The sequence below is a fragment of the Eublepharis macularius genome, chromosome 2 (genome assembly GCF_028583425.1).
Source record: "Eublepharis macularius isolate TG4126 chromosome 2, MPM_Emac_v1.0, whole genome shotgun sequence".
NCBI classification, from domain to species: Eukaryota; Metazoa; Chordata; class Lepidosauria; order Squamata; family Eublepharidae; genus Eublepharis; species Eublepharis macularius.
Window position 1 is genome coordinate 167,252,644 of NC_072791.1, and position 27,106 is coordinate 167,279,749.

Consider the following 27,106-nt stretch of genomic DNA (forward strand, 5'->3'; position numbering starts at 1 on the left):
ACCTCATCTTTGGCAGGAAAAGTCCCGTAATTAATAAAATTTGCAAAATAACTGTGTGACCTTTTCTGGACTTCCCCTGTTCTGGGATTTGGCTTGCCTTTGTGGCCATATTGTTTCCCTTTCTCAAGGCTATTTCTCTTCTTTGGGTCACTTTAACCTATCTCGGAATTTGCTGTGGGTGCCCAAATTATGACAACTCAGCTTTAGGCTTTAGGCTGATCCAGATGCTTTAGGCTGATCCTGCACTGGGCAGGGGGTTGGACTAGATGGTCTGTATGGCCCCTTCCAACTCTAAGATTCTATGATTCTATGAAATACATCAGTATATATTCTCTGGGTTGATTTGACCCATTCCTTAAGTCAACTATGCTCCTTTGCAACATCCTGAACATCTGTCCCTACTTTAAATGACTTTAAATGTGACTGTGTGAATAACACCCTCTCATAACTCCATTTACTTATATAACTACTATCTTGGTAGCTTATACGAATAAGTATGGATATACCTCTATATGGATTTATGGTTACTGAATTATTCTATATTGATATGTATGTGTGTAAGTGAATGGTAGCACTTATAACTCATATCATTGAACATGACTCCATAACTAACTGATTCCTTTAACTCTAAATGAAGTTTAGCAACCTGAAAAAGGAACTGTGCCCTTCCTATTATGAGTTCAGGCTAAAGAACTTTTCTTTGTTTAAAGAAAGGACCTCAAACTTTTTCTATCAGAAAGAGATACTCTCTATAATTTTGGGGCTTTCCTAACAATATTAAGTGATCATTTAGCTGTTCCACTCCTTTCCTGTGTATGTGTGTCAGCAAACAAACTGAGGATTTCCAATGAAATAGATTTTATTGAGTGTGCAACTTTAATAGGTATGAATCTTAAAGACTGCAAAGAGGGAAAAAGCAAACTATTAAGATTGCCCTCATTTTCTCTCAATCCAGTCCCCTCAGCCATTATTTGGGGTCCCTCAATAAACCAAAACCCTATTAAAGTAAAGGTCTGTTTTTCAAAAATCATGAACTCTATTCAGAGTTTAAGCTGTCAATGTTCTTCCAGGCCACCCGCCAAAAAATTCAAGCCACTTCACATTTCAGTTGTGGCTAGGACTCTCTGCCAGGTCACAGCAACTTTTTTGGCCAAGTCTTACCGTCAACTGTTTGGCACTACCCATTTTCAGAATGAAGGTTGCTAACAATAGTGCTACGTTTCACACACAAAAATCAGCTCTACAGAGCAGCATGTTAGAGAGATAATAAAACCTGTAGATTTGATCATTAGGCCTCTTCCATAGGTCTAACACTTCTGCCATGGCATGGGTGCATTTTTGTCTCAGAAGAATGGCAAAGTGAAAGAAGCCAATTGATATGAGGGAAGAGCAGGAGAGAGAGGTCATGATAGCAGTGGGAGAGGGCTAGCTTGGTAGTAGAAAGCACAGGAAAGATACACTTCTGATGGTTCAAAAATGCTATTTAGAAGCAGGGGTCATTTCCTAGAAAAAGAACTGCAGGAACTCATTAGCATATCTCATTAGCATATGTCACACCCCCTGACATCACCAGAAGTGTGTCAGAAGGCAACATCTACCCCTCAGGCTCCTTTCCCCAAAAATCTCCAGGTATTTCATTAAAGCAGAATGAACTCAAAACAGCTTACCCTCCTCTAGAGAGCCAGCCCTGCTTGCACGCACGCACACACACACACACGCACTCACTTTCTCTCACAAGTCACAAATGAAAATAAAACAGCAGAATGAATTCAAAGCAGCTTATGCTCCTTTGGAGCCCAGCCCCACTGGGCTTACACTCACTCACTCATTTTCTCTCTCTCTCCCTCTCTCTCATGAGTCACAAATGAAAATAAAGCAGCAGAGCAGAATGAATTCAAAGCAGCTTAAGTTCCTTTGGAGCCGAGCCCCACTCGGCTTGCACTCACTCACTCATTTTCTCTCTCTCTCAGGAGGTGGTGGTGGTGCTGCTGCCTGCTGCTAAAGACAAGGACAGCCAGGAGGAAAAGGAACCATGTGGGCAGGGCCAAAACCCATGTGACCTCTTTTCAGATCTACCGGAATGCCTTTCTGGCGCGTTTCGCCTCCAAATGAGCCCTGTTTAGAAGTAATCTTTAAGAGGGAGGAATAGGGAAGCGACTTGATGAAAAAAAAAAGGAAGTTTTATCATGGTTTCAGCACATTTTCATGTTCTATCCCTTAAAATGATCTAGGAGAATGGATAAGTTTTCTAAAATGTGTAGCCACCAGAAATTTCACTGCCTTCTGAAATATCTGCCAGGAATGGATGGAAATTAGAAGTCAAAGTGCTGCGTATTTCTACCCGATGTGAAGAGTGGCTAAATAACTGCCTATAGCAAATAGGGTGAATGTCAAAAAGTGCTCTACAATGTGATAATTGAGGGCATTCCTGATGCACCTCTTCCATTAGTTAGATAAATCTGTTACTGGTGTGGTCGTGCAGACAATGCATATCTTAACAAGTTCATCAGCAGGTTCAGAAACAAATGGGCAGATCTCTTGTTCACCCCTCCATAAATCTTACTGTATTTGCTTACAGAGACTCGGCACTTGGTCTGCTGTTTAACTTGGAACCCATGTCAGCAAATACAGAGAATAATCCAAAACTTTCTACAGTGCATCTTGCTCTAGAGCCAATGGAAAAACTACTGTTAGGGTTTATGTGGGCCAGCAAAGATGTAGCCTTAAATTCCAACTCAGAAAACAAATGTTTAGGGTGTTGGATCTGAATCTTGGTAATGAATATTTTATTTATTGCTGAAAGAGAGGCCTTGGGCTCTAGTGGATAATTTAGTAAATTATTGTGAGAAGACAGCCTGCTTACAGTGTGTTGGATTCCTTCAGGAGAGAATAATTCTCTAAATTAAATGTAATTTTGTATCACTTAGCTGTACTGTTCAGAGTGTGTGCCTTTGCTTTTCATTCATGAAACATAAGAGATAACGAGCTAGAAAGATAATCATCTTTGGAGGACATTTATCTGAAAAGTAATTTAGGAGTTTTTTTTTTAAAATCCCCAGAAAATTATAGAAAGATTAATTTATTTCCCCAGTTGTTTGGGGAAAGTGCAGAGACCTGCTAGTCAGGGAGACATGTATGATGTCAGCTTCCTGGTTTTCATCCACTTTTCTGTAGTCCAATCCTATTATTATTTTGTGCTTCCATTAATTTGACAAGGAACTCTAGGACTGCAACTAGACAGATCAGCCGGCATAAGAAAAGCCTTGAAATCACTGGCAGACAGAGCCATCTCAATTAGGAAATAGGACTGGCTGATGATAACTATAGCAATAATTTTAAAAAATAACATAGTGCTCATTGAACAATGCTATTTTTCTACAGAGTATATGGTTTCCTCCAATGGTTCACATTTCATTGCCTTAATTTAATAATGCATCATCTTTTAAAAGTATAAAAAATTGTTAGCTATCTAGATTTCCAGTATCTAGGCTATGTTCAACTAACCAGGGTGGATGTTGTATGAACTTTTGTGGCTTCCCAGACTTCTGGTTTCTAGTTTTTGTGGTTGATGGGAATATGCTCTAGAACACAAGAACAAATATACTAGGATCAATTGTTTGTGCAATAGAGTACCGTTCACATGCCTTTCCATGCGTATGCACTTCAGTTTTAAAGAAATAACATACTGTCTTAAGATACTACTTATACTATCACTGCCCTACTCCCAACTGCACATTCCCCCATCCTGTGACCTTTAAAAAAACAAGTTCTTTAATACATTCCACCTTTATATTGCTACATCTGTCACATATCAATTTGACTTTTTTAAAATTGTGACTTGTACCATAGGTTTTCCATACCAGCAGGAATGTTCTACAAGGTGGAGGGACACAAGGGCATCACCATTATTTTAAAGCCTAATGTGGGCAATTTAAAATGCTGCAGTAGAGTGAAACAAGGCACTTTTGTCCCCTCCTGTGCCTTTTCATGTGCTGAAACAGCTGTGGGGGAGAAGCCACTTTGGCACTTGAAAAGGTGCATGGGGGTGAGAAACAAGAGTGCCTTGTCCCACCGTATTGCAGCATTTTTAAATTGCCCGTGGTAAGCTTTAAAATGGCAGCAGCACCCCCAAGCTGGACATGAGGATGCTATCACATCTATTTTGGCCCTAAGATGCAATAGTAACTTCTGGAACCGATTCAAACTGCCCTCTGATGAGCCATTTGCACCTCAAAATGCATGTTCAAAAGTGCCTTCACATCAAACTGTCTCTATAGATGGAAAGCCATTATGTCAAAGGGAAAAGCTCAGTCTACAAACCCTATAGTCGATGTGTTAACTTTCCACACTGGGGAAGTTTGTGCCATGGGAAGGAAGAGATGCCAGTCCCCTGCTAGGCCGGCAGATGGGGAACGCGCCTTTTGGGGTGCGTTCTGGGAAGCATGGCATGCTCCTGCACTCCGCAGTGGCCCGATTGGGGCCTATTCAAGCCCGTTTGGGGCTGAATCAGACCACTGCAAAGTGCAGGAGCGCTCCCAGGGCAGCTCCCAGCCCACACGATGATGTCACTTCGTGGAAGTGACATCATCGTGCGGGCTGGGAGCACGTGTGCATTGTGCATGCAGGCAAGACAGAACCAAAAGTGTGTCAGGCCTCCCACCTCCCACCTGGGGGAGGGAGTCAGGGGACTTGGCTACACTATGGGAAGGATATGTGAGTTTTGAGGCAGCTTATTGTTAAGTATCATTAAGAGGAAGCCACACAGAGGGTATGTGTCTGTTAAGTTTATTGTAACCACAAACAGGGCTTTGTTTGAGATGGTAGTCACTGGTACTAAGTACCAGCACCTTTTGGGGGGACTCCCCCAAGTCGTCATCATGTACTAGTCCACTCTACTCAGCCAGAGGAAGAGAAAGGAGACCCTAAGGAATAGCCTAAGTGAGATATGCAGGGGTGAGGGGAATTGGCGGAAATTAGCACCACTTATATATGAGTACTGGCATTTTTTTAAAAAAAACCTGACTACAAAAGTTCGTCAGCTATAGATCTTGAACTGAACTGACTGCTAGCAGGAACCAACTGGAACCAGAAAGTGAAAGTGCTCTTGCTAAGAAGCTGAATTCCACCACTTCCCAGTATGGCAAACTGGGAAGGACAATATACTATATTACTGGCCCTTTGTGGGTTGCATTGCCTTCATGTATTTTCAAATGGGATGGGAATTTGCGAAGTTTTGTTATAATTTAGCTAGTTTCATTGCAGGATGAAACAAGCTAAATTATTGAATGAAAACAAGAAATTGAAGAAACATTAATTAAAGGTTTTGACTACTTATTGCTTGTCAAAATCATTTTATAAACGCTTTATAGCTTCAGTACTCATCCCTTTAGTTCAGAAGTCCCCACCTCTTGAGCAGTTTATTTAAAGGATTTTTTAAAAAAAATCTGCCTTTGCAGAAAGGGGTTCTCCCCGTCTAGTGTGTGGATGAGATACAGTGCTAACAGAGACTTGGGGGATATCATTCCAAGAAGGTTTGAAACATGATTAGGACACATTTTTCCTGATCAAGTGGGAAAGCCCTAAAGAGAAATCAAAATATCTTGCTTTACAATAAAAGTTTTCTTTCTGAATGCATTTCAGTATTTTTGAAAGACGTTCATCATCTTTCCTCTTTATTAACTTCAGAGTACAGAGAGAGTATAAATCGAGCAGCAATAGTGCCACCAGCTGAGCCTTGACACTCAGTACATCCACACAAATGATAAGTAGCTTGTCATGGCCCTCAGTTGTAAAATACTTGTGAGCCTTTGGTTTTTATATCCTTCTCATTTAGCCTATGTTTGTGAACAAAGTGCCTTCCTTTATGCCAGAGAATATCTGCAATTCAGTAATTAGCCCACAATGCAACATTAAAGTCCTATGGCCAACTCATCAGAAAGCTCTACTGTTCCTGCAGTAGAAGCCATTTCCTTGAAGACTAAGTGTGATCCGGCTAGGGTTGCCATCCCCCCACCCAGGGCGGGGGATCCCTTGATCCCACCCTTTCCCCCCGCACCCACTAACTTGGGCGGCGGGGGGCATGGTGTGCCCCCACTGTGGGGCACGCTCCTGTGCCATAAGAGCAGGCGACAGCAGCAGAGAGAGAGCAGGCAGCGATGGCAAGAGCAGGCTGCTCTCACTGCCGCGGCTGCTGCAACCCGCTCCCTTGCTGTGACCGCTGCCGCCCCTGTGCAGCCTGCGCCAGCAGGGACAAGGGGTATGGCAGCCGCGAGCTGTAGTGGCCGTGGCCTGCTCTCTCGCCACACCCGCCGCTGCCCCTGTGCAGCCCATGCCAGCAGGGACAAGGGGCACAGCAGCGGCAAGAGAGTAAGCTGCCTGCTCTCTCTGTCCCTTCCTGGCGTGCGTGACGTCATCACACAGGCGCCCTTTGACCCTGTGTGATGACGTCACTCCCGGAAGTGATGTCGTCACGTGCACCAGGCGCGCACACGTGCATGCTTTGCACGTGCACAGACAGACCCTCTGGAGCAGCCACAGGGTAAAAGCCAGCATTCCAGTCTCCCGCCAGGAGACTTGAGGGACCTGGCAACCCTAGATCCAGCAGGAACAATTGAGGACACTCTCTTCTATCGTGGATAATTGAGGTTATTTTTAAATATCGCAGCTTTATCTTGGCAAATGCCTTTTGGTGTCCAGCCCTTTCCCTGTTTTCATTATGATGATTTACATGCCTGCTGAGGTTCTGTGTAAGCAGACAACACAGGGTGACAAAACAAATCTATTTTCTAAGATGATTCCTATTAACAAAAGTGTTACATTTGCTTTATAGTACTCTGATTAGTATAGATTAAACATGATATTTAAATTTACTCAAAGGGGCAAGTCACACAATGCATCAATATACATAATTTTCAACATGGCTACATTTGTGGATACTTAAATCCACAAATCCTTCTCATTCTTTCCTGCTGAAATTGTGCTTATGCTTATGAATTTCAATGGCTTCCCTGTGCAATATGACAAAGTAGTTGGAAGTGTTGTCCAGTATTTTGGTGTCCTGGAATAGGATACTGTGTCCTGTTTGAGTTAGGCTATGTTCAGCCACTGCTGATTTTTCCGGATGGCCAAGTCTGCAGTGTCTTTCATGTTCTTTTATTCTTGTCTGGATGCTACACTGTGTGGTCCCGATGTAAACTTGTTCACAGCTGCAGGGTATGCGGTATACTCCTGCAGAGGTGAGGGGGTCTCTACTGTCTTTTGCTGATTGTAGCATCTGTCGTATTTTTCGGGTAGGTCTGAATACTGCTTGAAGGTTGTGCTTTTTCATAAGCTTTCTCATCTGATCAGTGATTCCTTTGCTATATGGCAAAAACACTTTTCCTGTGGGAGACTGTTTTTCCTTGGTTGTTTGATTTATCCTTGGTTTAATTGCTCTTCTGATTTCATTTCTGGAGTAGCCATTTGCTTGAAGTGCGTGGTTTAGATGATTAGTTTCCTCGTTGAGAAAGTGCAGTTCACATATCCATCTTGCCCGGTCTACTAATGTTTTTATTATGCCTCTTTTCTGTCAAGGATGGTGATTGGAGTTTTTGTGTAAGTACCAATCTGTGTGAGTTGGTTTCCTGTAGACCTTGTGACCTAACTGAAAGTTTGCTTTGCGGATGGCCAAGGTATCTAGAAATGGAAGTTTCCCCCCGATTTCTTTCTCCATGGTGAATTGCATGTTCAGGTGGATGTTGTTGAGGTGGTTTAAAAACTCCATCAATTCTTCCTCACCATGGCTCCAAATGATAAAGGTATCATCTACGAACCGGAACCAGACTGTAGGTTTGTGGGGTGCTGATTCTAGAGCTGTTTTTTCAAAATGTTCCATGTAGAAGTTTGCTATAACTGGGCTGAGAGGGCTTCCCATGGCCACCCCATCCGTCTGTTCCTAGAATTTGTTGTCCCTTTGGAAGTAACTGGTTGTCAGACAATGGTGGAATGTCTTTTGGTGCTACACCTCTGAAGATGCCAGTCACAGCTGCTGGCGAAACATCAGGAACTGTAATGCCAAGACCACGTCTATACAGCCCGGAAAATCCACAACAACCCACAATTCATTTGTTTTTTTTAAAAAAATTGCATAATTTCAAATTGGTCCCGGATAGGTTTCTTTTGTGAAATGCACTGGACTCAATTTATTTTCTAGATCTTCTTACCCATTGGCTCTTGGCTTTTTAAATAGCTCTGTCCTGGTTTGGAAAATGTTCACATCTAACAGTAGCTGTTTAACTAGATGAATTTCAAGTAGAGTTCCTTAAAGAAGAAGATATGCCTGCTTTTGGAATCAAATCTTTGCCTCTGAGTATTCCTTTGTGCCTATATTGCTTCTCTTTGAGTCAATGATTGCATCAGTCTTTTTTGACTCAAATTACCTCTTACCTCTTAATGAAGAGATGAGAAACGGAATGAGGTGAGAGACCTTCAGGCTGAATTAGAAGAAGTTGTTTTCTTCCGTTTAATCACTGAAGAGGCTTGATTTGACTGTCTGGAATGAATTTGTCCAATTTCCTAGTGACCGTCTGGAATGAATTTGTCCAATTTCCTAGTTGGAAAATAATAAATCATATAGCAAGAGAATAGAATTTATACCCAAACTACCCCAAAACTGAACTGAGAAGAGCAGGAACATCTATATTATTTTATTTTAAGCCAATAAGGGAGTCCTAATATGATGTCTTTTGTCTGTAGTCCTGATCCCCTGTTGCCTCCTGTTATATATCCAAGCAAAAGAAGATTGGCCATTTACTTTACTGAGAAAAACACTGGTGGGCCTCTGCCCTGGATGGTCACCTATCCCACAGTGGGGCCAGCAAGGAGGAACAGGGCAGCAGCCAGCTTCACAATGGTAGTCCCACTGTGCCCAGGCCAGCAACGAGGATCATGGGTATGGTGGCACCCAGGTTTGTCCTGTGACATCCTGGATATGGTGCTGCTGGTTAGGAGGACGATGGGGATGCTTCCTTTCTCTCTAGTGAACTTTTTGGCCATCAGGTAAGGGGTATGGTTGTTTGGGGCTTCTAAGGCCAAGATAGTGCTGTGTCCAAGGCTATGCTGCACTGAATAATCAATACACCCTCAACAAGGAGAAGAAATGCAGCTGGCAAGGAAAGACCTTAGCTATTCCATCTATTACAAATCAAAAGGCATCCTTATGTCTGAAGCCCCCATCCACAGTCCCTGTCCTGTATATGTAGCTATAGTGTAAACTGCATATAAACTTGGCATAAACTTCTAGTCTGCCATCCTGTGCACATTTACATAATTGAACCCAATGAGACTTATTTCTGAGTAATTAATCCCATAAAAGAGGTCTACATCATGACAAAAACCACCTCTAACCTAAACTAGCCTCTTTTGGATTTTTTATTGACAAAGCAGCAGATAATTTAAGCAAATAAAATTTACAGTGGATGATTCAAAAGGCAAACTGAGTGGGCAGAAAACTCAAGCAATTACATTTGTTCTTTATGTAAAAATGTCAGGCAGGTTGGTCTATAATAGAAGAGCAAGATTTGGGTCCAGTAGCATGTTAGAGATCAACTAGATTTCCAGGGTAAGAGTTTTTGAGAGACAAAGCTCCCTTCGGGTGTTACTGGACCTTTCCAATTAAAGAGTTTCTCAGACTTCCATTTCTTTACATGTGTTAAGACAAATAAATTGTTAAAAGAACTGACTTGTATTTCCAATGGAGGTTAAATGGTAGGACCTCTGAGCTACAGTCTTTATGGGCACAGAGGATGCAACTCAGAGCTCTGACAATCCTCTCTATGCATCTCTCTTTCCATCTGCTGCGTCCCTGATATTTCCAGCTCAGTTTACTTCATCAACTTAGAGTAGCTGAAGTCTTTATGCTAGCTTCCTACAGTGTCTACCAAGACCTGCATGGGTAGTATGGTTGCCAATCCCCCTCTGGGAGCAAGGGATTCCCCACTCCCACCTTCCCCCCTCTCCCCCAGCCGGTGGGGAAGACTGCCAATTTGGGCCGATTTGGGCCCGAATCGAGCTGAATTGGGACGCTGCAGAGCACATCAGCACTCCCACACTCCACAGCAGTCCAATTTGGCCCAATTCAGGACAGGGACACCAAAAGGTAGATACCGGGTCTCCTACCTCCTGCCGGGGGGGGGGGATTGGGAGACCTGGAAACCCTAATGGATAGACTGGGAAAAGTCTCTTCTGTCTTCATAGCTTTTATCATTTATCCACTTACTCATGGTGTGGTTGTTTTTGCAACCACCGTATCAAGCATAAGTAACTGAACTTCAGGGTTGTCCATAGACACATGGCACAAAAATCCAGAGCAACCTATTCAGGTGTATTTTATTCAGATTTATGTAGGTGCAGTGTGCTTAGGTTTTTCTTCCTACCTATAGCCCTGACATTTGGTTTCTTTTTTCTAGATGTTTGACTGGATCAGCCACAACAAAGAATTGTTCCTGCAGAGTCACACTGAAATTGGAGTGAGCTACCAACATGCCCTTGATTTACAGACACAGCACAACCACTTTGCTATGAATTCCATGGTGAGTATATAAAGTTCCTCTCTTTGAGGTTGTCTGTAGGATGGAGATGAGAAAAAGCACTGCTCAGAAGGGAATGGAAAGCCCCAAAAGCTTCAAGAGTAACAGGTCAGGATGCGTGTGTGGCAGTAATTTTTTTTTCTGAGATGTGTCATGTCATCACTGGTATATGATTAGTTTCTTTACTGAAAAACAAGTTTTTCTTCTGCAGTTATTTCCATTGTGGAGTGGGGACCCACAATACTATATTTTTCCAACCTGTGATTTTCCTTAGGTGGCCTTAATGGGTGTCAGTAAAAGAAGGCCTCAATACTTTTAATAATTTACAGATTTATGTATATAACATGAATCTATCACAAAACTGTAATGAAAGAAGTCTCATCAAAGTATTAAATATGGCCAGAATTTAATTTTTGCTCTTTGATTATTGACTAGGCAATTAAACTTCCACGTCCAGCTCAAATGCGATGTGGGAATTCCAGATATCAGATCAGTGACCTGTTGGCACAATTATGCTGTCAGCATGGAGCAGAGACCCTATTCATAAGCAACACACACAACATGAAATCATGTCTCTGTGGCATGATTCCATTTATTTAAGTATTTATATCCTGCTTTTCTTCTTGAAGAGATCCAAACTGGCTCCCAAGAGTAGAAAGAAATACCATGTAAACAAACCAAATTAACAATACATACAATGATATATCTTGGGATGGTGAGGGGATTCATCCAAAGGCAGTAATTGGCTGAAAGACAAAGATCCCTTTGACTCTTGTTCTCCAGCTCATGCCCAAAGGCTCATTCCTCTGGCCATGCCCAAGCTTTAGAGTATGTTCAAGGAGAGGAAGACAAAGTTTGCCCCAATGAAATTCAGCTTCTGTCAGATCACTGCCAGTGAGTCAGCAAGATCCATTCCACTCTGGGAGCCGTATGGGTTTTCCCCGTTCGCTGGTCACTTTATTAATAGGAGCATGAAGATTGGATGCAAATGACAACAGCCACTTAGTTTATTCCCACACATGCTTGAATTTGTTCAACAGAAGCGGTTCCTCCACTGCTGTCTAGATAAGTCCTTGCAGTAGTATTGTTGCAGGTATTTCTGTGCCAGTTCCACACCATTCCCGCCCTAACCCCTTCCCACTATTAGGGAATTAATTTCAAAGTATGTGAAATTCTAAGCATTGGAATTATCTGCTGGTGTTTTGTATCAGCTTTTAAAGTTTTAAAAAGTAGGATCTGTTAAAAATAGCAGAGGGTCAGAGGTGAAAGGCTTCTTGAAAAATTGAGTGTTTAGGTATTTGGCCTGAGTTGTTGATAGATCAGATCCCTCTTGTGCTGTTCAGATGGGTCATCAGAACCTGAGAAAATTTCAGTTCAGTCAAACTTTATTGCTATAGCCAAAGCTCTGAGGAATGGTAAAACAAACTGTGTGGGTGTTTAGCAGTATCCTAAGCAGAGTTACATGCTTCTAACTTCATTGATCTCTGTGAGCTTAGAAAGGCTGTAACGCTGCGTATGTCATTCTGAAGTCACTAAAAATCACATTGTTATAGATTTTATTTTGAACCAGGACCTTGTGATGCAAACCATTAAACCCGCTCACTAGGGTCTGGTGCAGAGTAAGCTGCTTGCACAAATTGAGGTTCGCCCCAGGTTTGCACACACACCCTCCCTCCTGCCCAATGTTTTATTTGTTTTTTTTAATGTCTTTGTATGTATTGTAGTTCTGGTTTTAATTATTTTAATTATATGTTGTTACTCTCTTTCGTTGGTTTTAATAGGTTTAAAATGTGGTTTTATTACGTATCTTTTAGTTTGTCAGCTGCCTTGGGACCCTTGTGAGGGCAGAAAGGCGGGATTTAAATTTTGTAAAATGAAAGAAATAAAAGAAGAAAAACCCCACAGCTGAGGAAATAGCTGTCATCTTTCTCTCCTTGTAAGGGCGATTGTCCCTCGCAAGAAGCGCAAGATGGATGGAACAGCTTCCTGTCTCTTCTCTGCTGGGGCCAGGCACTTCTGCTATCTGGCAGAAATGCTGGCTGAACCCCTTCTGAGAATTACCTTCCTACCTGCCCACCCCCACCACATGAGGTAGGTGATGATGGCATGAGGGGGGAGAGAATGGGAAGCACCACCGCTCCCCACCACTGTGCCAGCCAATCAGGCGAAGGAGATGGTGCTGCAGGTATTTGGCAGAGGGGAGGAGCAGGAGCCACCATTTCAGGTGGGGGGTCAGCCAGACAGAAGGAAGCAGCAGTGTAGGCAGGTGGGCTGGCCAGCAATTGAGTGGCCCAGCGAGCACGGAGGAGAAAGGATGAGATTGGGGCCATATACAGAGAAAGGAGGTTTTAGTATAGACTTGAGGGTTCCCCAGGTTTGCATAATATGCAAACAATAAAAAGGAGAGGGGTTAAATCCGCTCCAAACAGTAAAATGTTGCTTGCACATATAACTTAAATATTCTGTGAGCAATGTGGGGAGGGAGGAGGCAGACCCTGAATGTCTTGTAGGTCCCCCACTTATCATATTCTATAATTTTACTGGGATCGATAATCTCTAATTTAGCAAAGAATTATCAGCAGAATTGTGGTTTTCATGAATATACTATTTGTTGCTATCTGCTGTATGTCTACCTGAATGCGGAACAGGCAGACACCCACACAGCTAGCGCATATACCTCATATTTGGCCATAACACACAATAGAAAAAACATATCTGGTGTTTCTGGTAGATATCCCAGATCACTTAGCCAGAGATCTATATTGCTGTTTTACTCAGGAGATTAGTTTTGTGGCAGAAAAAACAAATCCCATGCAACATATACATAAAGGTGTGTCTTCTTATATTGGTGTTGCTTCAGAAGCTGGTCTTCTGTGCAGAAAGGCATACCTTATGGTTTTACTGAGAAGTTCAGCACTAACCTGCAGTCTTCTGTCACTTCCCTTTTGATTTGCTATGTGGATATGGGGTATATAATAATATATAATAATAACATTTGATTAATATACCACCTTTCAGGACAACTTGATTGATTGATTGATTAGATATTTAGCCCACCCTCCCCGCAAGCAGGCTCAGGGCGGGTTACAATCATAAATAAATTACAACAGATAAAAACAATAAAATGAGTTCTAAGTACAACATGAATGTCAGTATCCCAGATGGGGCACCCTTCCCCCTTTCCCTGCCCCCACCATACATAAAGGAGAAAAGGGAAGAAAAAAGTGGAGATGTGGGTTGGTGAAACTCTAACTCCCCAAGCATAGAGGGGGCAGATGGACCATATGGCCCCCCCACTAGTAGGAGACTAGGAGGGAGGCTAATTAGATGGATCCTGTGCTGGCCTCAACCATATGCCTGGCAGAACAACTCCGTCTGACAGGTCCACTGAAAAGATATGGGATCTTGGTGGGTCCAAGTGTCTTCTGACAGAGTTACACCAAGTCGGGGTCAGGACAGAAAATGCCCTGGCCCTGGTTGAGGCCAGCTGAGCCTCTCTGGGGCCAGGGACCACCAGTAGGTGTTTACCTGCAGATCTGAGAGCTCTCTGAGGTACATATGGGGAAAGGCGGTCCCTCAAGTATGCTGGTCCCAGTCGGTTTAGGGCTTTATAGGTCAGAATGAAAAACTTGAACATGATCCGGAACTCCACGGGGAGCCAATGCAGCTGCTGCAGAGTTGGAGTCACGTGCCCTGAAAGAAATTCCTGTCAGGACACAAGCAGCTGCATTTTGGACCCACTGCAGTTTCCGGGTCAGACCCAAGGGAAGCCCTGCATAGAGCATGTTACAGTAGCCTAATCTGGAGGTGACTGTTGCATGGATCACTGTCATTAGGTCATGGGGTGAAAGATAGGGGGCAAGCTGCCTGGCCTGCCGGAGATGGGAAAAGGTGTCAGGGCTTGTCACTGCCGCCGCTGGGTGGGGCGCCAGCTGGGCCGGCCCTGACATTGGAGGGGCGCCAGGGATGCTGCAGGACCCTGCTCTGTGGAAGGAGGGGCAGTATACATCACCCAGACTCCCTCTCAGTCCACTCGCTGGCCTGCTCACCCCCTGCGTCCTCCATCATCTCCTCCTCCCAGAACTCTCCTCCAAGCCTCCACCCTCTCACTGCTCTGCTCTCACTCCACATCATCGCTCTTTACTCACACCCACCACCTCAGTATGCATACACCAGTGAGCGAGCCGCAAATGAGATAGATGCACCATTTGAATCGTTATATTTGTAACTGCTCTGAAGAAGGGGATACCGGAAACGGGACCTCTTGCTGGCTGACCCGTTCAGTTACAATTTGAAAAAATGTCGATTTCATTTTCACAATTTACTTTTTGTTGAAATACTGACTTGAGCAACATGTATGTGCTATGTATGTATTGAAATCTGCATAAAATTGCGTAGAGGCTTTTTCTAGCCCTATTCAAAGTGATTGTGTTTCTGCAAAAAATACAGGGGATCGGTTTGAAAATTTTCTCCCCTCCCCTTGTTGTTTTCATTTGGAGTGTGATACACGCCCTAACACGGCTATTCTATTAGAGTTGTTTTGACTGTACATTTATGATTCAATGTTGTATGAGTAAATTTTGTAATTTTGCATATAAGAGTGTTGAATATTCTTGCAAGTTGTATTAGTTAGTAGGTAGTTATATTGGTTGATTTGCAGTCTTACGCCGTCACTCTCTCTTTTTGTGTGTCTGGCCAGCTTCTGGGCTGCCTGCTCATTGATGCTGGGTGGGGCTGCCCATCTCCTCCCCCAGAATGCCTGTGGCAGCTCCACCCAGAGGGGCATGGCTCTGTAAAGAGTGGGCAAACCCTCTGGGCCTGGTTCTGGTGCTGATAACAGCCACACAGTACCCCAGAAGCTCTCCCAGAGTAGTATGCCCCGCCTGTTTGTACCAGACTCACCGGTTTCAGGGTTCTTAGCTGGAAGCCCTTGTGCACAGCAGGCAGACACTCAAGACACAGGAAGGATAATTATTTATTAGCTCAAGAGAACAGTCAAATTAACAATACTCACTCTTGAGGCAAAGCAATGGCAATAAAAAAAAGAGCTTGACCTAATCTTAGCTAAAACAAAGCCCACTAGACAAATAGGTACCCAACCTCCATGCTCCTGTGATTCAGCCTCTTCCTCCTTTCTTTTCGATCCACCCCGCCTTTTCTTAAGCCTGGGGGAGGAGCCGCCTAATCAAGGACAACCACCAGGTGCACTTAATTAGCCACTTATCCACTGTTCTAGACAGGCTCCTAGCAACTCCTGAGCCAGGCTACTGTCCTCTAGCCGGGGTGTGGCTCTGGGCTGTAGTGGCTGCTTCTCCTCCTTGGCTGGTAAGGGCTCTGTTTGGGCTGCTGCTGGGTCCCTATTCCCCCTGCCTTGGCCCTTTTCCTCTGGCCTGCTTAGCCCTCTCTCCTCCCCCTGGAGGGTGGGACTAGCTGGTCTCTCCCTGCTCCCTCCAGCCCTCTGAGGCTTTGGCCTTTCGCCCCTTCCCCCTGGAGTAGGCAGGTTCTGGACCTGGTTGCTGGCTGGGGTGGCAGGGCCGCTGCCTCCCAGTTGCCTTCTGCTGTTCCCTCCTGGCAAGTCTCGGGACTGGGACTCAGACCCCGGACAAAAGGCAGCTTGGGCAGCTGCCTTGACCTGGGCCTCCATTGACAAGAAGGAGTACAGCGTCACACCAAGGCTCCTGACCGATGGAGTGGGCACAAGTGGTGTCCCATCAAAGGCCGGGAGCTGGATCCCCATATCTACCCCCCCACGGCCCAAATACAGGACCTCCATCTTCATGGGGTTCAACTTCAGTTTGCTCTGCTTCACCCATCCAGACATGGCTCCCAATGCTCTAATTAGAGCATCAGGAGCAGGGCCAGGCCGTCTGTCTGTCAACAGGTACAACTGGGTGTCATCCGCATATTGACGGCAACCCAGTCCGAAACTCGGTGCCAGCTGGGCAAGAGGGCACATGTAGAGATTAAACAACAACGGGGAGAGTAACACCCCCTGTGGGACTCCGCACACCTAAGATTGGTGTGCTGATAACCTCTCCCCAGCACCACTCTCTGTCCCCGACCGTGGAGAAAAGAGACAAGCCACTGCAAGGCAGTTCCTCGAATCCCCACATCGGAAAGGCCGTGTCGAATGCTGCTGAGAGGTCTAGCAACACCAGCAGCACTGACCCGCCTCGATCCAGATGCCTATGGAAATCATCTATGAGGGTGACCAACACTGTCTCAGTCCCATGGCCCAGGTAGAAACTGGACTGGAATGGGTCCAGGATTGATGCATCTTCCAGGAAACCCTGCAGCTGATCCACCACTGCTCACTCAATCACTTTGCCCAGAAACGGGATGTTCAAGACTGTGTGGTAATTGGACAGTCCGAAGTGGGGTCCAAAGTTGATTTTTTTCAGAAGGGGCCTCACCATGGCTTCCTTTAATGCCCTGTGAAAACCCCCGGAGCTCAATGATAGATTAATAATGGCCTCCAATGGGGCCCTCAGCCCATAAATACTGGCCTTAATCAGCCACAAGGGGCAGGGGTCCAAGGGGTATGTTGTGGGTCTCACCAGCCACAGGATCCTGTCAACATCCAAGACTTAACATCTACTCAGAGAGGTTTACAAAGTATGTTATTATTATCCCCACAACAATCAGCCTGTGAGGTGGGTGGGGCTGAGAGAGCTCTGAGAAGCTGTGACTGACCCAAGGTCACCCAGCTGGTTTCAAGCAAAGGAATGGGGAATCAAACCTGGATCTCCAGATTAGAGTCCTGCTGTTCTTAACCACTACATCAAACTGGCTTTCCAGTATGGGATATGCCTGCATCATGTAGGCCACCTGGGTTCTCTCCTCCATGAAAATAGAGTACCAGGAGCAGGAACACCAGAGGTGGGATGGGTGGTTTGAAAGAGGAGGATCTTTATGTACATTACTGTTCCCATCCATTTTATTATTCTCCTTATGTAATTATAACTGCAGTTCATGGAGCTTTGTTGAATGTTTAAATGTCTGAATTTCATAGCGGATTGTCACTAGCTGTGTATTGATTAGGAATGTGTAACTTTACACAGCATGTGCCCTAATAATGGCTATGACTGAGCCCCAGTCTCTACAGGGTCTTAACAGCTTTCCAATTGCCTTTTGCTGTAACAAAACAAAACAAAACAAAACAAAACAAAAAAGGAATCTCTAATGAAAAATGCCATTAATTGCAATTCTCTAAATACTCTCTCTCCACAGTTCTTATTCTCTGCTCACATTTTTTTGCATGGTCCTTCTTGGGAAGCTTTACCAAGGGACCGATGTCTATAAAGTCCAATGTTAATTTTATCCCTAGCAATGTGAAAATCAGCTTCCTGTACTTAGCTTCATATTTTAATTTATGCCCAAGGAGATAGTCTCAGAAAGTTGAGTAGTCAATTGAATTAGCACAGGAACTACAAACAAGCTCTTTGACAGAAGCAGATCAAAGATTTTAAATACTAGAAACGGAATTTAGGAGCAATAGTCTAAGGTTCCGTGAAATTCCAGAAAATGTGGGCAATTTGGATTTAGAGAACAGATTTTGAAAATTAATACAAGAATACTTGAAGGTGCAAGGTGGTTTTCCGGAAACTGAACACATTTTTAGAATTAATTCCAAGTAAACAAAGTACCACGAGACATATTAGTTACTTTTACCTCCCACCACCACCAAAATCAAAGGATACAACCTTATTACAATGTAGAAAAGAACTGTTAAAAAATGAAGGACAAGAAATACAAATATTTCAAGATCTACCACCAAATATAATAAAGAAATGAAAGGAATGTGGAAATCTGAAGCGAGTGCTGCAGCAGAAGCAACTAAGATACCATTGGGAAATCCCCTTCGCTCTAGAAATATTCTTGACAAAGGGCAGGTATTATAGAAGGGGAAGTACTATTGAAGAATTGCAAAGATGGGAAAATTGAAAATTTCATGGTTAGGAAACATCTCTACTGTTAAAATGAATAGATTACCAAAGCTGAACTTCTTGTTTCAAATGTTACCAATTCATATAAATGAAAAGATTTTTTAAAAATGGCAGAAAAGGATAAATGATTTTGTATGGAATGGGAAGTAACCAAGAATAAGATAAAAAATATTGCAAGTTAAAAAAACTGAGGAGGTTTAATAGTACCAAATATTAAATTGTATCGCCAAGCAGCAATACTAGTTTGGATATCAGATTAGATTATAAACCTAAGTAGAAAAAACATAAAATTGGAAATACTTGATACTAAAGAAGGAATTCATTATTATTTATGGAATAAGAAATCATTAAAAAGTATTCAAAGACAAGGTGGCACTCATATTTTGAGACATGGGCTATTAAGAACATAGTTTCAATGTAGAAATAGATTAACAGCTCAATCCTATGCCCCGAGGCAGCAGCATCGCTCGAGCATTGACATAAATGGGGCGCCGCTCCACGGCTCCCTATGGACTTTTGCAGGAGAGTCCCACCGGCGCCCGAGCGTGACAAGGTGAGGTGCGGCCGCTGCCAGGAGCACCCCCCGTTCCCTTGACAACCCCGCTCACACCAGCCAATGGCCACACCCTCCCTAGACATGCAGGTGAGGGAAAAGCAGTGGCGCAGCCAATGGGGAGGCCGCGATCCCTGCTGCCGCCAATAGGCCCCCATCAGAGAGCAGGCATCCCTGCCAGGGAGTGTGGCAGAGGTGACAGTGAAGGTCCAGATTGAACACCCACCCTCTTGCCCATCCAGACCCCATTTTTGATGAGAACCAGGCCGGTGGCTGCAGCTTGGTGCACCTGCAAATCCCCGCTGCCACCGCCACCAACACAAGAAACAGGTTTCCCCTCCCCGAAAAGTAGGGCCAGATAGTAGGGAACTGATCTCTGTTGTCTGGAGATCAGTTGTAATTCTGGAAGATCTCCAGCTCCCACCTGGAGACTGGCAACCCTAATTAGTTCCCAGGTTCCAGAGAAGCAGGTGGGGGCGGGGCCTTCAATGAGTGACAGGAATGCCCATTGGGAACTGCGTGGGAGGCCAGGAGGCCGTTTGGAAGCAAGGGGAATGAAAAGTGCGAACAAACTTGCGGTGGTGCCACTCAAACACATCACTGCACCTCTGCAATGTGAGAATGCAGGTTGGACCTCAACAGCCATGCCCCAGTCCTTGGGTGGACTGACAGGCCTCTCCATGCTGGATTGCCCAAGTCCATCTCTGCTTCCGCAAACACATCCCCCACCCACTGGCAACAACTTCCCACATGCAGCAATCATCTTCCTGGCGTATCAGATGCCAGCAGCTCAGACTATCAGAGAATGAAAGTCCTCAGTGTCCCCCTCCCCTGACATTCATGGGCCACAGTTCAATTCCCACCTCAATGCCTGAAGTTACATTGAGGGGAGGAAGTGGGCAGGGAGGCTGGATGGGGCCCCACTTGAAACATTTACGGGGATGTGTGAGAGGACTTTCCGACAGGGAGTTGAGGGGGTGACTACAGGCAGGCATGCAAACACAGAAGTTTGTTGTTTTTCAACACGTTTTATTAAACTGGAAAAAGTGCCAAAGTCCCTCGGCTGGAAAGAGAGCCAAGGCAGTTTGCGCAGCCCCCATTCTGCACTCCCAGGGGTGAGGCTGAGATGGGGACTGCCTTGGGGCTCCCTTGGCTGGATCTGAATGGCACTCGTGAAGGATTAGGGTGGGGGGCTGAAGCAGACATGCTCTGTCGTCTCCCAGACAAGTCACGACGTGCCTACAAGGGAAAGAGACATAAGTCGTGTCTGCGAGGGAAAGAGACATATGTACTGCAAGTAACCCTGCTCGGTCCATGGCCGAGGCTGAACCCACACTCCAACATCTGGGAAGTAGAGAGCAGCATCTGGGATAGTAGAGAGCAGCAGTGGGGATAGTAGAGAGCAGCAGCGGCAGTCCCACATGTGCAGCTAGCGACCAGCTGATGCAAGACCTTCTGGCGAGGAAGCGCTCTGCCTTGAGGTGATTTTACCTTTAAGGGAGAAAGTCAACAGGTAGTTACAAACACCTAGTCAAGAGTCGTTTTCTGGGCAACTGCCTCTGGGGCAGACAGGGGCTGCTGCTGTCATCCACTCCCCTGCCAAGCCTCACCTGAAGAGGATAGCGGTCAGGCGAGTTCAGGTGATGGGCAGCCAGCACAAATCAGCCGGATAGGTTAGCCACCGCCCAATGTCCTCCTTACCTGTAAGTGCTACCTTGCTCCTTACTGAGATGGAACTTCAGAGTCAGATAACCTGCAAGAAAACTTGAGTGGTTATTGTTAGTTAGCCAGACATTCTGGACTTTGCCCTTCTTCTCTTGAGTGAGTGCAAAGTTCTCCCAGTTTTCCTGCTAAGCCCCCTCCAGTGCACAAAGTCTACACAGCAGATGGAAGACGGGCAGAGCCTTTGGCCGTGTGCTCACCTACCTGAGGTCATAAACAGCTCAGTCAGACATTTTGTAGGGTGCGTGAGCAGGTGTTTGGGTGCAGGGAGGGGGGCTTGCCCACCCCAGAAGCTCATGTGGATTGACCCCCATGGTAGTTCCCATCCTATGCTCCTTCAAGCTGCGGGGGCAGGGCAGGGCATGGGAAGAGGGGGCTTTCCCCGTTCAATGGGCCCCTATGGGCTACGCCGCCTTTTTCTGTGGTGTAGCTCTTTTGCACCGCTGGGGGCATTCCCTCACCTGGAAGGGCTTAGGGAGTGAACTAACTCTGGCCCTACCCTCCACCCTGCCCAAGTACATTGTAAAAGCTAATGAGGATTACAATGGAAAGTGCTGGAAATGCCAAAACAGATGCAACATTTTATCATATGTGGTGGACATGCAAGAAAGCAAGAATTGATAGAAATACATGAAGAAATGCAAAAGTTTGTGATGGACCCCAAAAATATGTTATTAAATATTTTACCAAGTAATATTACAAAAATACATAGTGAATTACATGGTGACCATAGCAAGAGTAGTATTTGCAGCAAAATGGAAGGCAGAACAATGTTTAGATCTGACAGAATGGAAGAACAAGCTATATGAATATATGTCAATGGCAAAATTTACATTTTATATACACAATAGGCTAATCCGTGAATTCCAGGAAAAATGAAAAGTACGTTTTGATTATGTAGCTGAAAACTAAAAATAATTAAGAACAACAATTATTAAAGATGATAGATGGAAAGATACTTAAATAGAAGTAGGAAATTAAGAATACACATGGGCAAGTTCTATATAGGTATCTTAATTAATGACAGTTTGATTTAACTGATAGTAGTTTATTCATTGTTTCTCTCTTATAAGATTTAAATGTTGTTTTTAGATTAATATATGATCCAGATGATTATTGATGATGATCGAAATAGTAGATGACTGTAGAGAGATGATTTGGATAATCATATTATGTAATTATGCGTTTTGTGTATATGTTTGAGTTTACTATCTGAAATATTTTTTTAAAAAAAACTTAATTTTGTTAAGAAAGCAAAAAAAAAAAGTTGAGTCGTAAGTCCAATCTTGTATAGTAACAGTCAAGTGGCCCTGACCTGAGGATACTTAAATTCAGAGACTGGAGCCATGAACAGACAAGACAGAACTTCCTAAACAGCTGGAAAGTGTCCCAGGTTTGCAAAAAACCCTGAAATCTAAAGAAAGAGGGAAAAAACAGGGATTAAAAATTGCCCAAAATGATAAAAAGAAGCACCTGTAGCTTTAACCAGATGCCCGCAGTGGCTGTGCTAGGCAACCTTAACACTTTAGCCTGTATTCCAGGTTTGTTTTTTGTCAGGAAAAGGCAGAGGGAAAGGAAGCCTTTCCAGGGCTGTTTTGGCTTTTGAGTGAGTTCTCATTGGGGCCAGACCCAGAAGCAACCACTAGACAAATTGACTTGCATGACTCACTACAGCAGCCCCCCCCCCAAACAAAAGTTAGTATAGCATTGTGGTTATAGTTTCAGACTAGGATGTGGGAGACCCAGGTTTGAATCACCACTCTGCTGTGGTAGCTCACTGGGTGACTTTGATCCAGTCACACATTCTCAGCCTTACCTACCTCTCAGGGTTGTTGTGAGGATAACATGGAGGCAAGGAGAATAATGTAAGCTGTTTTGGGTCTCCATTGTGGAGAAAGACAGTATATAAATGAAGTAAATTAGGAAATATAGGTGAAGATGAGGGGGCAGATAAAAGAAGTTATTTAGTGGGTTTGAAGGAGAGAAGAACATAGGGAAAGGTGAGCATATGGAGGCTGCCAGGAAATGGGAAAGAGACTATCATGTGGGGAAAGAGTTAAGTATTCCCCCTCCCCAAGCCCTTGCAGGTTCCCTATCATGCAACTGGGCCCAGTTCAGTTGGTACCACGCAAATGGGCCATAGGAGAGAGGCTGCTGGGGTCAGGAAGAAAGATGAAGACGGGAGAAAGACAAAGGTGTATGGAAAGGACAGAAGGAAGCAGGAAAAGGAGAGAGGCTGTGAAGTGGGGCAAGGAAGGGAATGAGTACACGGTGGGGGAGGAGAAAATGAGGTCCCCCTGCAAGTCCTTTTGTGTCCCTGCTTGTATATACGATTATCAATTACAGTTAAAATATCAGCAATAATGGATTGGAAACAAATATACCCTTCTGCTCATCATGGAAAAAGTCACTGTGAGAAGAATATGCAATTCCATAAGTAGGAGGACCTCTGCTTATAAAGAGGAACCTTTGGATTGAACCCCATGGTTTGGATCCAGTCTGTTTAACTGTTCATTGACTGTGCTATTGTGAGATTATTGGAATTCAGAGAATCTCAGATTTTTTTAAAGAAAGATATCTGTTTGTTTATTTCCAATTTATATTCCGCCCTCCCCACATTTCCAGTAGGCTCAGGGTCTGCTTCATGACGGCAAAAAGAGGTCTGAAAACATGTAAAATGAAAAATGTGCATATAGTATATATACTAAAGTATGTTATGTATTAATTTGCTTGTAATAAAAATAATAAACCGATGAATGTTTAAAATAACTCAACTCAGATTCATAACAGGTTTCAAATCTCATGAATCCTGTATTAACATTAAAGGTATCCTACACCCCCACCCCTAGAGTTAAAGGTTTTCAGATTTTCAGTTCAGATTTCTAGTATAGAAAAAGTCTTGGAATAAGAGCCATATATATGCAACTAGCAAAGCCCATAAAAAAGGATATGCAGATCACAATTTCTCTGATCAAGGTTTTCTTTCCTCATACGAAAGCTCAGTATGCATTGGAGCATGCACAAAGTTATGACTAGGGGAGGGGACAGACACTGCTTGTAACAATCCGCAGATTAGCTATGGCATCTAATACAGTTTTGATATAGCTCTCACAGTTGAAGATTAACTCTCTCCCATATTGAGACATCAGAAATGCCATGGCAACAGGATAGAGATACAAACAGTCAAATCAAAAGACTGATATCAGGAAACCATTTATACCTGTGCGTTACTAAATTGCCTTCTCAGTAGCAATTTTACAGATTGAACTTTACCTCTCCTTCACACAGACACACAAGCACACACACCCTCTGCAATTGATTGAGGCTTGCCAGAAAAGGTTATTCACATTAGACCCACTTCAGCTGAAGCTGTGCCCTTGAGTTGGTTGAGGAAACCAACAGCAGAATGTAAATTTGGGAGACATATTTTGTAGCCCTTGATTTATAAGAAGTAATGCATGATAGCATTTTAAGGTTTCTAATTTCAATGGATTTTATTAGAATGCAAAACTCTCTGATATTGCAAGGCGAGATTCTTGTGGGAATTAATCTTACTGCACATTCCATTATTAGACTGATCAAAACTGGACACAGCATATAGGACACAACCCTACTCACTTTTTAAGTGATGTATAAACTCGGGGGAAAGTGCATCTATACTATGGATCCCAGTGTCCTATTCTTTTCCTTACCATTTCCCCATTTGTAAGTGCTGTGATGGCTTCTGAGTTTTTTCTTTCCTCTTTGCCTAGCCATTTATGGGATATTCCCATAGAAGCCTTTGAAAGTGCTGATCTATATACCTATATACATGCTCATGCCACAAATAGAAATGCTTTATGAAATTTTCAGATTTCTCCCAAGATTTTGAAGTTCCCAATTTTATTTCCTGAGTTTGGGTGGGGTATTAGTCCATTGCATCCAGAATAACAAAAGAAGCTTGTGGTACTTTAAGGATTTATTGTGGCAGAACCTATATGACTTACAGCTCACTTCATCAGATGAATGTTCCCTTAATGCATCATATGCCATTCTTCTAGTTCTGATTTCTTTTCTTATTTCAGATCTCTTTGCATTAGTAGTTTGCTGCGGTTGTCAGATCTTTTCTTTATCTTACAGGTTGCTAACACTCATTGAGGCATGTAAGCATTGATTAAATCAGGGGTGGGGGCAGGGAAGTACTGCATTATGTGATCTCATCAAGACTTCTTTGTTATTTACTTGATCTGTATATTTGCTGGTGAATTAGTAATCTGTAAGAAAAGAAACATGACAAAGTGTACATGCACTTCTCCAAATTATACTGAAGCAAAGACAGGGTTGAACACAGGTCAGAAAACATCCCTGGACCAGAAACAAAATGAGTAAAAAACAACAACCCTTCCTTTAGAGGGAGAAACAGCTATACTGGGTGCACACCTGGGTTACTAGTAGACATGGGCACAAACCAAAAATATTTAACGAACCAGCGGTTCGCGGTTTGGTGCCAATGACAATCCCGAAGTTGCGAACCGCAATGAACATTTTCCGTTGCCGAACCAGTTTGCGGTTTGTTGGGCGCGGAACGCCCCCCCCCCCCCCCCGTGGCACTTAGAGAACCCATATTCCCAGGGAGTGTTTTGCAGGCTCTCCTACAGCCATCACCCAAGTTTGGACAAGATTGCAAAAGGGATATTGGAGTTATACCCTCTCCAATCCAAGGCCCCCAGGAAACTCCCACAAAAATCCAAGCTCAATTATACTCTCAGTCTCTCTCCCCAAAGGCTAGCAAGTGGCAAGCAAGAGCTCTGTCCCACTCCACTGCTCGCTGAAAGTGAAACCCAACCTGGGAACCCACGGCTATTTATAAGCACAGGTCCCATTGAGCAGCACAGGAGGTCTGTGTTTGGCCATCAGAGCTGCCTATCAGGGTTTGCAGGGATGAGATTGGAGTGCCCATGGCTACAGAACACCCCCTTCCCCCTCCCTCCCCTGGGTGTCTTCTCTCAACTTGTAACCACTTTGCAGCTCCGTGGTTGAAAGGAAGACCTGCCGATCAAGGTAAGCTGGGCTTCCATTCAGGTTTCCAGGGCGACAGAAGGAGCGTAGACAGAGTTCAGGCGTTCCCCCGGCTCTGTTGCCAGGGGAATTGATTGCTGGCACCTAACTGTCTGGCTTCCTGAACCGCAGCCGAACGCACCGAACCAGGCCTCTCCCAAATGCTGGTTCGTTGGCTGTGGACAATAACGTACCGCCAGATTGCAATCGCACGATCACCAATTTCGTGGGTTTTTTAAGTTCGTAATGCGGTTCATGCCCATCTCTAGTTACTAGATGAGAATTAGGGAGTACAACAATGGAATACAATCGGACCATGGTGTGAATGCTGAATTGACACCGTGCTATAAACTGGCAATTAACAATACAGAGTGTACTTTTAACAATACTTAACAAATAAAGAAGGCGTGCACAGGCAGAAATACAATCAAACAAAAGTCATTCTCTGCGTACAGGAATTGTTCTTCCCACTGGTTGTTGTGGGTTTTCCGGGCTGTATTGCCGTGGTCTTGGCATTGTAGTTCCTGACGTTTCGCCAGCAGCTGTGGCTGGCATCTTCAGAGGTGTAGCACCAAAAGACAGAGAGATCTCTGTCTTTTGGTGCTGCACCTCTGAAGATGCCAGCCACAGCTGCTGGCGAAACGTCAGGAACTACAATGCCAAGACCACGGCAATACAGCCCGGAAAACCCACAACAACCATCGTTCTCCGGCCGTGAAAGCCTTCGACAATACATTGTTCTTCCCACTGTTTTAGTCTTTCATCTTCTACAGTCCTGTTAATGAGCACACGACCTATGCATATCCGGTTATAGCATGCGTTTCGATGCCTTTGTTAAACGCGACTCTGAGGAAGGCATTGAAACTCATGGTATAACTGTATATGCGTAGGTCATGTGCTCATTAACAGGACTGTAGAAGATGAAAGACTGAAACAGTGGGAAGAACAATTCCTGTACATAAAGAATGACTTTTGTTTGATTGTATTTCTGCCTGTACACATCTTGTTTATTTGTTAAGTATTGTTAAAAGTAAATGCTGTATTGTTAATTGCCAGCTTATAGCACGGTGTTAATTGGTCAATCCCCCCACCAAGGGCAGGGGATGCCCTGCTCCCATGTTCCCCCTGCCCCCACTTACCTGGCCAGTGGGGGAGTGTGTCCCCGGAACACCCCCCTGAGCAGTGCAGCACACCCCCAATTTGCACCCTGCAACGGGGCAATTCAGCAGCTTGGTGAGTGCAGGAGCACTCCCAGCTGCCCTTTGACCCAGAAGTGACATCAT

At 44.2% G+C, this 27,106-nt stretch overlaps 1 protein-coding gene across 1 annotated transcript in view; it reads left to right on the plus strand.

The window, feature by feature from the left end:
* The window catches only part of KALRN (kalirin RhoGEF kinase), a 717,152-nt gene that overhangs the window by 350,400 nt on the left and 339,646 nt on the right, over positions 1 to 27,106 (plus strand). The window contains exon 6 of the mRNA XM_054971242.1: positions 10,446 to 10,568. Coding sequence (XP_054827217.1) covers positions 10,446 to 10,568 — 123 coding nt within the window. The remainder of the gene's footprint in view (positions 1 to 10,445; positions 10,569 to 27,106) is intronic.